The sequence below is a fragment of the Aegilops tauschii genome, chromosome 2 (genome assembly GCF_002575655.3).
Source record: "Aegilops tauschii subsp. strangulata cultivar AL8/78 chromosome 2, Aet v6.0, whole genome shotgun sequence".
Lineage (NCBI taxonomy): Eukaryota > Viridiplantae > Streptophyta > Magnoliopsida > Poales > Poaceae > Aegilops > Aegilops tauschii.
In genome coordinates, this window is record NC_053036.3 from 532,177,973 (window position 1) to 532,189,689 (window position 11,717).

The following is an 11,717-nucleotide window of genomic DNA, read 5'->3' on the forward strand; positions in this document are numbered from 1 at the left end:
GGCAGCCTGAACAGCGATGGTGTAGATGCTCAGAAACTCTGCCGGGTTCAGCCTCCCGTCGTACTTCTCAGGTATCTCTGGCTTGAACGTGCGAACGGACGGCCAACGGACTTGCCGCAGCTCTCGAGTAAAGGCTGGGCACCCAACCTCGAAAGGTAGGCACCCGCCAATACCGAGCGTAGGCTCGTCGACGTCGGGGCCGTCGCACCCATCGGTCTGGCGGTGGTCGTCATGGCGTTGCTCAACAACGACGCGCGTGTCTCCGCTCCGCCTATCCTCCAGGGCTCGTTGTCGGCCTGGACGTGCTCGAGAGTCAGAAGAGGCCATCGAGACGTCGTCAGGTTCTTGATTCTGCTGTGCTCGCACTGGCTGCCGTGGCGGGGACTGCACCGTGGGGGTGGCCCCTTCTGTATGGCCAGCAGCACGAGCTGTTGTCGTCACTTGGGGAGGCCGTGGTGGGCCAGCTCGCTGCGAGCCCCCAGCCTCGACGAAACCGAGCAGACTTTGGATGGTGGCACGCCATTCGTCCATCTGCTCGGCCGCTGGCGGAAACCTCAGCAGTAGCTGAGCCCGCGCCATGGCCTCTGTGGCTGTACTTGGCATGGGTGATGATGAAGTAGATCGCACTATCGCTCGGCTCCTAACGGTGCCAGCGGCGGCAGCACCGCACCCCCGCTGTTGCGGGGCGGCCACTTGGATGGCAGGGTGGTGCGGCGAAGGCGCCCGAGGGCCAGCGGCTCCGTCGGGTGTAGCAACTTGGTCGAACCGTCCCGGGGGAGGCGTGCGCTGCGGTCGCTCCTGTGGTGGGGCGGCCGAAGGGCGGCGATTCACCCCTGACCGAGCGCCATTGCCGCGGCTGTGCCCGTCGGCGGGAGGAAGGAGTGTGGATGGAGTAACCTCTTCACCCGTACCTTGTGGAGCATGGCCGTCGGGGCGTTGCTGATGTTGTTCTCCTCCGACGTCTCCTGCTCCTGTGTCGGACGCGGGGGAAGTGGTGACGGTGCCGCCTGCTCCGACCACGTCCCCAGCTGCGTCCACGTCCTCGCGTGTCTCCGCTTCCCCCGCAGCATCAGAGGCCGCGGGCGGCGGAGCCTTCGAGGTGGATGGATGAGCCGAAGCACCGGATTTCTTCTTGGGCGCCATGGTTGATGGCGCCGTCTAAGGTGAAGATGGTGATGAATATGACGCGTTGCTCACGCTTTCAGGTTCGCGCAAGCGATCCCCCTACCTGGCGCGCCAAAGATGTCATGGGAAACCACGGCCACCTATGGGACCAAGGGCCCCTTGCTGGTTCGGCAGGGGGGCGCGCGTTGCACAAAGAGCAGACGAATGTGGGGCAGCACGACAGAGATCACGCAGGCAATTTTACCCAGGTTCGAACCGCCGCGAGGCGTAAAACCCCACTCCTGCTTTGGTGGATTGATGGTGGAAGAATGGTGGTGGGACGTAGTACACTTGCCCGGCAGGGGCGGCAGTGGCTCCGCGCGTATGGGTGTGTGTGTGTTGTCCAACCTTCTTACCCTTTCTACGGTTGCCATGGGCCTCCTTTTTATAGATTAAGGGGTTACCACAATGGCAAAGTAGTCATTATGCACTGATAAGATAACAAGTAGTGCTATCATACCTAACTCTGCAGGCTGACAGGGTGCATTAAATGCACCGCTTAACGTCATGTCATTGGTCGCCCGGCAAGCCTTGCCGGACTATTTTGCCAGCTTCACACCTTCTTGCTTGACACGTCGCAGGACGGGTGTCGTTCTTGGGCATCTTCCGTAGAGAAAAGCTGCCATGTGGCGAATGGCTGCCACCAAGTCACTTTGCGGCTTGACACCGCACTGATTGACGTCGTGGGCCATGGCGGAGTGGTTGGGTGAGGTGGTTCAGCCTTTGTGAGTCCCGGCAGGCCCTGTCGGGACGTTTTGGACGTCTTCTTCCGGGGGTGGCCCTGTCCTTGTCGAGCTCGCCTGCCCGGCAAGGGAGGTTTTTCTCCTGGTGACATCTTGCTTCTCTGGCTTGACTTTGGTCCTCTTGATCTGCATGTTGGTCCTTCGATGCTCTTGGTTCCTTGTACTCCGACTTGGGTTGGTGCCTTAATCCTGTTCCCGTGCATGTGCACAGTCTGGGCAACAGACCCAGGGTTTGTTGCACCGACATTCTTGAGGTCACGGGAGAAATCTTGTTGCAAGTAATCATGTGAACTTGACATGTGTTCGATATTTTGATGATATGTATGTTATGATTCCCTTAGTGGTGTCATGTGAACGTCGACTACATGGCACTTCGCTATATTTCGGCCTAAGGGAATGCATTGTGGAGTAGTTATTAGATGATGGGTTGCTAGAGTGACAGAAACTTAAACCCTAGTTTATGCGCTACTTCGTAAGGGACCAATTTGGATCCAAATATTTAATGCTATTGTTAGATTTTATTTTAATACTTTTCTCGTAGTTGCAGATGCTTGCAAGGGGGTTAATCATAAGCGGGAGGATTGTTCAAGTAAGAACAACACCCAAGCACCGGTCTACTCACATATCAAATTATCAATTTAGCGAACACAAATCAAACCAACATGATGAAAGTGACTAGATGAAATTCCGGTGTATCCTCAAGAACGCTTTGCTTATTGTAAGAGACCGTTTTGGCCTGTCCTTTGCCACAAAAGGATTGAGCTACCCTGCTGCACTTTATTTACCGTTACCGTTACTTGTCTGTTATAAATTATCTTGCTATCAAACTACCTGTTACCGCTTATTTCAGTGCTTGTAGAAAATACCTTGCTGAAAACCACTTGTAATTTCCTTCTGCTCCTCGTTGGGTTCGACACTTTTACTTATCGAAAGGACTATGATTGACCCCTATACTTGTGGGTCACCAGGTGGGTAGTTGTTTCATCCATATAGCCGGTAACAACAGTGTCTACGGTCTGGTAATTTTCGCACAGACTCGGTGGTATATTTGTGCAAGAAGCAGAAATTCCAAAGTATAATTATGAATTGTTTCTTACCAGGGGTGGGTGATGTTGCCTGGTGAGTCCTGCGCCGGATCCCTGGTAATTTCCCTGTCTTGCGTCTGTAGGGTATAAGAGTGAAGAGGCCACTGCTATTGTTCTACATCCTCCAGATATGGGGTTACGGTAGGGTTTGGTGTCGACCTGAGCAGTTGGGCAGGGGACGAGAATCTACTTGCGTGGGAGGTAGGGGGGGGGGGGGTAGTTGTGCGTCGTGGGGTGGTTGAGTGGCCCGAGCCTTTTATGTTGGGCCCAAGTTGTCGCGCGTGGTACCGCGTCGGCGTCGTGGGCGGGAGGGCGCTCGGCCTCCCTCGGCCACACTGTTGCCAAATATCGCTGTCCATATATATAGATTTTTATAATATTTATCCAATATTATTGTTGTTGATAGTTTCTACTATATATTTGGTAAAACTTGAAAACAGTTGACTTTTCAGCCGAATTTATGCTCCATGGAGACGGAGGGAGTAATATAGTTGTGACTTCCTTAAAAAAAGATAGGGATTGACAGGTAAAATAACTAAAAATAATAATAACGTAAATAAGAAAAAGGACTGTTTGGACTTACAGGCCCGGGCCCAGCTAGACTCTACGACGAGAGGGGTGGGAAGAGGGAAGAGAGAAGCGAGAGGAGAGAGGCGGGGGGAGAAGAGGGAAGAGAGAAGCGAGAGAGACGAGAGAAAGCGGGCCCCGCGTCCTTCCGCTGCCGCTGCCAATATAACGAGGGGGTGCCGGTGCCCCAAAGCCCCCAAATCCCCAATCCCCACTCCACCATCCAAATCCAATCGAAAGTTCAATTCCGGGCGTGATGAGTTCCTTCCTCGTGGTCTCCGGCAATGGCGACGAGGACGCCTGCGTGGGCGAGACCCCCGTCGTGGTCTCCGGCAAGGGCGAGGCCTCCGTCGTGGTCTCCGGCAAGGGCAAGGACGCCGTCAAGCCCTCATGCACGGCGCAGTATTCCTGCGTCAAGCGGCTTCGCGAGCGGCGCCTCCTCTCCTTCCTCCTGGACCAAGGCTTCCACGGCGCCTTCAGAGAGTACGAATATACTAGTACTTTTTTTTTAATCTTGAGATCGATGCTGCCTTCTCTCTTGACATCGACTATGCTTCTCTCTTGAGATCAATGAATTGGATTCTATCCGAATACATCACGCACGCATGCTGGTTTGGTTTATATCGATGGATCTCTGCATGCAGGCTGACCCGCGAGACGGCGGCGCTGTTCGACTGGAGCACATGCGGTGGCTGGTCAGGCGGGGCCGGTGGTACGACGCCCTCTTTTACCTCAACATCTTCCTGCCGCCGCTCAAAAGTGAGCGGAGGAGCCTCCGCGCCAGGATCTTCCACAACTTCCTCCTCATGCACGGTCGCTTCGCCGACGTCGTCGCCGGCAACAAGGACCCGTACCTGGACAAGCAGTATGCCAACGGCCGCAGTAACTCCACAGACGCCGAGCGCAGGTTCCGTTCCATGAACTACTCCATACTCGCCCCGGACGCCGGCCAGCTCAGGGCTGCCATCGACTGGGACAGAGTGAGGAGCCATGCAGAGTTTGTTGTCCGCAAGATGGCTCTTGCTACTCCAGAGCTGAGACGCCCGATGGTGTTGCCGTCCCGCTGCATGATGCCGCACGATGTACTCCCCATTGGGACCGGGTATGTAGTTCATCATTCAGCCTCAGTTAATCCTGGCTTCCTAGCCGGCCCAGTACCTAGATGACAGTGTCAATTTAATCTCATCTTGGCCCTCCTGTCTGTAACCTTTGACAGTTTGTTCCGGAAGAGACGCGTGAAGAAACAAGGCCCCCAGCCGCCAAAAAGAGAAGCTACAGCTTTGAAACAGTACTATTATTAGTTACCTCTCCTCTGTTCTGCTTGTCCTGGTTTTTAACAGCACATTGATTAATTCCTTGCCTTTTGCAGCCAGCAGTATTGCAGACAGTTAAGGGATTCGAGCGTCGGTATAATCTCCCCTTCAGAAAACATTAAGATTAAGCAATGTAGGTCTTAGGTTCCATATATGTTTGGCAGTCACTAACCATGTCTTCCTCCAATGAACGGGCAGGGTCGAAAGATGAAGAACTGGGACTGCTGGTCAATTTCCTTGGTAAAACCAGCCTCTCCTCTTCATGTGTCTTGCATTTCCACTGAGAACACTGTTTACACTCCTCCAATTATTTTGTTTGGGAAAACCAATCACTTTTGGTTACTGTTATGTTCTGTTATGTTTGCACTGATGAACTTGTGTGATCTTCAGATGAGACTCTACAGGCTGGCCTACCTAGAGGGTGCACACTAAGCTATGACCTTCAACCAAGCGGGAAGGAAGGTAAACTTCAGAATAATTCTATCAACAAGTCTTTAGCTCTGATCGCTTACCACTGTCTCTCTCAATGCACTGTCTGGGCTCTTAACAGGCTGTTTAATCTGTTTTGAGTCCTTTTGGGCCATATAAGCACATTATTTCCTCCAGCTGCATTTTACCTTTTAACTTCAGCCCCACTTTCAAACTTTATCGGCTGATGACCTGCAATAGTTCAGATGTCTTGGACACCTGCTACGAGATAGGAGATTTTTCACTACAAAAATTTCCACTGTCCTTTTTATTCTAATAAGCTTGAAAACATGAGTATATTATATATATTAGAAAAAGTAATGAAGACGCAAGTTTTTTAGATTTTATGATAGTTCAGTCTAATGGTTTTTACTAAAAACTATAGCAATGAAAATTGCGGTAAATCAGATAGTAGTTTTGTAGATGAAGTCAGTTCGAATCAATGGCCCCTACTTCACCTTGCCCCTCTAAACCAAACATAGGACAGCATGCATGTGCCCTGCCCTGTATTTACATGTATATTTTGTGCAGGCATATCTTTGAGATGCATGATGATATGATCAAGTAAATTTTGCTTAGGAATATCACAACGCTAATAATGTTTAAACTTCTAGTTAGCAACAAGTACACCTGGATATATCGGTGATGATTGAGAGCATGTTAAATTAATGCTGGATGCATCTACTGAGATACTGCCATTTTTTTTTTTGCAGTTGAACTTGCTGCAGATTCTTCTCATGCTCCGTCTGCGCAGACCATGCTTGGCACATCCACAGATAAAGTTAAAGTCCATGCCACATCATTAGTGAGAATTTCTGGTAAATTATGCAGACACCCTCGCCGCTTTTATGTTTTGATAACCCTCCATCTGTACAATTGGTCAATTGGCTATATGCATCGTTGATAGATAGCATTCAGTGATATGTTTCAATCTCACCAGTAGTTTATAACTGGTCATGATCTGTCTTCTGTCCTCTTGCCACTTGTTATCATGTTTTCTATGTATGGTACGTGGGGGCAGCTTTTCATCTGGAGTCCTGCATTTCAAATAACCTACACATCCTGCCCTATTTGTATGGTTTATTTTAGAAGATCTATGTCCAAACATATTTCCCCCAGTTACTGCATTGTACTCCCTCCGTCCCAAAATAAGTATCTCAACTTTAGTATGAGACACTTATTTTGGGATGGAGGGAGTACCCTACTTCTGTTCACAATTCTGTACCTATTCCATCTCTTTCTTCCCTTGCTGCCCTGCATTAGCTAGGTTCCTAACACATTGTTGCCCCACTTTTATGGAGGTTATTATTAGTAGGTCTAGGTGAAAATTAAAGTCTTCCCCTTAGGTTCTCTGTGCAGTTATTATTTTGTTGGTTGCTTCACATTAGTGCCTTCTTATATTTGCCTGATGCTAGTTTATAACTGCACTCCTTATTGGGATTGATGTTTTCTTGCAATTCACCAGTGTTTGGTTACTTGCTGCAATTGCTAACTGTCGACTCGTTGCAGGTGCTCCAATCTGCCAGATCATTTCTGGTGCCTTGAAAGTTCATGCTAAAAACCCTGGGATATTGTCACCAACAAATGCAGGTAATTAGCTAAACATCTTTGTTTAATACCAGGACAAATACACCTTGTGGTAACTGTCAACTTTGTTTGATCCCTGGTATTCCCTTTATTTGGTAGAGAACATGTATCCTGTAATCAAGTGCATATGTTCATCAAAGATAATAATATGTGATCTGCCTTGTTATAATCTCATTAGTTCCTGTTTCAGTTTTATTAATTCAGTTAGCTGGCCCAGATTCTCTGCGCGGTCCTATTACCACTAGTTCCTACGCAAATATCTTTGTGCCTTCAATCAGTAGTTTCAGGACTACATCTGCATCCATGAGCGGCTAAGCTTACATTCTGCAAGTGTTGATTTCTTTACTGTATTGATCTTGCTAGGAACTCATGGAAGCAAATAAAGTTCATTACTCGTCTTTCAAATGTGCACCATACCTCTTTCTTCACTCGTGGTCCTTGAAATACTGACTGTTAGAGAACATAAGATGTTAAATTTGAGTGAAGTTATGTTATGTGTGGTAATACTTAATCCAGTTGTTAATTCTTGGGCAGACACAAAGCGTCTGATACAAGCAGGTTGTCATGATCGGAATCAAATGGATGGACTGAGAACTGTTGAGGATGATATTTATCCAAAAAAGCAACGAACAGATGGGGCATTTGATGAAGCAAGTTCGGTAAGACTCGGTTTTTGTTCTTACTTGTACTGTGGTGCATGAATAGCATAGTAGAATAGCTTGCATAGACAAATTGTGTATGATGTTGTTAATAGAAGACTGTATCTTTTGTACAGATCTTAGTAGGGTGAGCGTTAAATGTGCAGCACCACATTTTGGTATTGTGTGGTAGAAATAGTGGTTTTTTTGCATGGTAGAAATAGTGGTTTTTAGCTTATTGAGACATACATCGACTTTGATTGATACTTGTGCCAATTTCTACAGCACTTCAGAATAAGTACCTACTGTTTCCGACAGTAGACTGGCAGGTGTCTCTGATTGATCTGTAACTGATTTACAGCAGTGCCGACTTTCATGAATTTGTAGTGTTTTCAATCATAGCGCATTGCATTTTACAGCATGAGGAATGCACGTGAGAGTACCTTTGTTCTTGCTGATGTTACATTATATGGATCATCCTGTGAGGTACCTACAGGGTTGGCTGATGGTATACTTGTTTCGAGTGCAGGTGCCGGCGTTTGGAGGCAGAGTGTCCACCGACACCAGCACACTGGTGAACTTCAGGCCGAAGCTGAGGCCCGTCTGCTCCATGTGAAGACGGAGATGGTTGATGGGCTACCGCACCAACCGGTGCTGTTGCAGCTAGCATTTGGTTGTTTGGGTCCTGCGGCTGCTCCTCTACTGCTACTCAGTGCTTGCGCCCTGATTATGTCACCTGCTTGCTTGCAACTTTGCAAGTCTCCTAGAACTCATAATGTTATGTTATGCTACGGTGCGAGTACTATATGAAGTCGTGGCGCTCTTGTTAATTAGAGCTATATGGTCGATGCTAGTAAGTCAGATGTCATGTGTTTTAATGGAACACCTGCATGGTCTTGGGATTTTTTTTTGGGTGCCTACAAGACGCTAATTGATCTAGCTAAATCTGGAAAAGCAATTCTTGGTACAGTTTTGAGTATGAAATTTGGTGATTTCGGTTTTCAATTCGGCCAAAGGACCGAAATTCCCATTTGAATTTGACTAAGATCCCATTTTGAAAATTCAGAAAATAATTTGAATCTCTATGCACTACCGAGATTGCTCAAATTTTGACCGAAAGACAATTATTTTAGTATGTACCGAAATTAATGAAATTCCTGAAATTTCATTGAAATTACCAAAGTGAAAGTGCGGACTGTTCTGTTTTTCTACCAATATATACTCCCTTCATGCGAAAATACTTATAAAAAAAATAGATGTATGTAGAACTAAAATATATTTAGATGCATTCATTTCTCCAACAAATATTTTTGAACAGAGGGAGTTGATAGTAAGTTGATGAAGCATAATTGCGTTGGCTTTGTTCACGCATTTGGCAACACCAGAAATGTACTCAGGGGTATCCATTCTTGTGTTGTGGTGTGTGGATAGTCCTGTGAGGCGGCACTGTTTTGGACAGTGATGAGTGATGACAGGCGGAACCTTTCCAAACCCCTATTTCAAGAAGTCCTTCTAAAGGTTAAAGGTTAGTATGTTTTTTTAGGAACATCGCATTTTTTATCAAGGATAATTAACAGTAAGTGCCTCCGAGATACAATTCGGGGTTACATGAAGAATAGTCACGAGAGGACTCAGACGATCTAGCTAGAATATGTGCCTCGACATTCGACAAACGATTTACATGACTAAACTAACGGACGAAAAGAACGACGCCAATTCCTTGAAATATCAGCAGTGATGAGCCTCACCGGCAAGGGATCAATCGTCGAAGCATTGATTCTCTCGATAAGGGATGAACAGTCCGACTGGAAAACGGCCCTTGAAAAGCATTCCTGGCGGGTGAGAGCCACCGTACTATTTAGCGTCAATGCTGCTGCTAGTTCCGGGGTGGTAACCTTGTCAATGTGCTCGCAGCAAGCCAACAGGCAATCTCTGTTCTTGGTTACCACACCAACTCCCATCAGCCGAGAATCCTTGAAGAGTGCAACACCCACGTTAACCGTCACTGCATGTATCGGCGATAGAAACAATTTAACAGGAGATACTGGGTATCATGCCTTGAAGCAAGTACAGTCCTACCATAGTTATGCACAATGAAGTCAACATAAGCCAAAGCTTTCTCAACCACTCTGTAGGGATATATCGTAACATCATTTTTTCTTGCATCATTCTAGACCTCCCAAATGTGCCAAATTGTTACCACCGAAGCCGTGGCCTCAAGAGAGGTCGCTTGCCGAATTAAACAAATATCCACTATTTGGTATGAACAAAACCTTTTCAACATAGATGGAGGCCTAATTTCTATTTCACCACTCCCCATACCTCGTGCGTGAGATGGCAAACGGGGATAGATGCTCAGCCAGCTCTTGTCTGCTATAGAAAAACATGCCCGAGCCTTCGGAACATGGCAGCATAGCAACTGGATGCCCGCGGCAGACAATCATGGGTCAGTTTCCAGAGAACGATCTTCATCTTCCCCGGAGCATTGACCTTCCAAAGAGCTTGCCAGCTTTTCTCTTTACCACCAAAGTTTGACAGCATACCATGGTCATTAGAATTACGAGCAGCATGAAATTTCTCAGACTTGGCCAAGTTATATGCTGATCCGACCGAGTAGGATCCAAAGCGATCATGAGGCCAGGAAACAAAATTATCCACGTCATGCACATTGATTGGAACCTATTACACTACCTTGTCTATCATTCCAGGAAAAAGCACTTCAGACCACCCCCTCGTCCGAAACTTTTCGATCGACACTAAGGAGGAAATCTATTGTCAATCCCTTGGGAATAGGGGCCAGAGTACAAAAAGACCCCGCCGGGTGGCCTGGGATCCAATTATGATGCAGCAACTTAATTTGGTACATGTACCCATCACCTAACTCAAGCCTTTCGAAACTAGCTCTCTGCCAAACAAAACGCTATGCCAGTAAAGGATGCTGCTCTGGGACAAGGTGCATCCTTAACCATTTTCATTGGTAGTACCACTGCTTTCACCGTTGTCGAGTGATTTCCCATGATAGATCCACCTCGTATAGGTATTGGACATACCATTGGTACAAATGTGAAATATAACTCGATCTATAGAATGGAGGAACCCATTACCAAAATACTTGCATGGGCACAACATGTCTTCAGATCCGTTGTTCTGAGCAACTACGAAATCCATAAACTCCTTCACACCATGGTTTTATGTTGGGGTCATCTTTGAATCACCATTAATCTATTTTCGACCTATTTCCTGAAAACAGAAAAAGTGCATAAGAATTAGCATCATCTAATCCAGGAAACCCAAATAGTTTTGCTACAATGTCTTTCACTAAATAGATCCCACCTGAAATGACCCTTGTTTCACTCTATCGTAGTCGCGTGTCACTTCTCCGTGCAGTAGGGGCGCATCGCCTCGCCGTATAACCTCATCCGTGTTCACCTCACCGTGTCACCCTCTCTCCTCGCCGGGGATGTCGTAATAGAGGGCCCCCCCTAAGTCGACGTTCCAAATTCCTTTGTTAGGAGGGAAACAAATGATCTCAATTCCAAGCAATTTACCAGTATTAAAGAAAGAGATCCCATTAAATGAGTCAGCTGAAAACAAATAGTTATTTTTTTGTTTATGCTTAATAAAAGGACCCATCCGACACTTTTTGTGACACTAAAAATCGTCCAAATGTGTCACCTAAAATCAAGCCAGAACATCACTAGAATTGCTGAGGGGGCTGCTGATAATCCTCAAGCGCAAGGAATTGTCATAGCACTTTCGAATGATGGAAGTGGTAAGTATGGAGTGTCGAACCCACAAGGAGCAAAGGTAAGATCAATATTCTCTCAGGTCCTATTTGTCACTAATACAACCCTACGTACACCGAGCGTTTGCTTTATCTAGGAAATAAAACTAGAACTACTTTGCAGGTATGAAATGGTAGTTTTGGAAGACTAAAGAACTTAAACATAAAAGTTAGGTGTTGCCTAAGTAAAAATACAATATAATACAAATAGGGAGTGTGGAATAGTGGTGGTATGGTATGCTGAATTGCCCATATAGGCAATCGTCTAAGTAAATCAACCGATCATCCTTGCAAGTTTATATGTGGGAGAGGCCTCTACTAACATACTATCCCTTACTTGGATTTTTATCCACTTATGATTGAAACTA

General features: G+C 46.8%; 1 protein-coding gene across 1 annotated transcript; it reads left to right on the plus strand.

Moving 5' to 3' along the window:
* Positions 1-3,609: 3,609 nt before the first annotated feature.
* Positions 3,610-8,549, plus strand: LOC109753294 (uncharacterized). The gene is made up of 10 exons (XM_020312205.4): positions 3,610-4,042; positions 4,204-4,661; positions 4,776-4,847; positions 4,929-4,966; positions 5,071-5,112; positions 5,263-5,334; positions 6,054-6,158; positions 6,850-6,930; positions 7,462-7,586; positions 8,095-8,549. Exons 1-10 carry the CDS (start codon positions 3,950-3,952, stop codon positions 8,179-8,181), a joined length of 1,173 nt encoding a protein of 390 aa, XP_020167794.1. The 5' UTR covers positions 3,610-3,949; the 3' UTR covers positions 8,182-8,549.
* Positions 8,550-11,717: the final 3,168 nt, after the last annotated feature.

What these genes read in the sequence shown, in the direction of transcription:
- LOC109753294 (XM_020312205.4), top strand. Translation starts at nt 3,950, where the DNA reads ATGCACGGCGCAGTATTCCTGCGTCAAGCGGCTTCGCGAGCGGCGCCT. An exon ending in TCAACCAAGCGGGAAGGAAG is followed by an intron (nt 5,335 to 6,053) that starts GTAAACTTCAGA and finishes TTTTTTTTGCAG; the next exon opens with TTGAACTTGCTGCAGATTCT. An exon ending in CATTTGATGAAGCAAGTTCG is followed by an intron (nt 7,587 to 8,094) that starts GTAAGACTCGGT and finishes TTTCGAGTGCAG; the next exon opens with GTGCCGGCGTTTGGAGGCAG.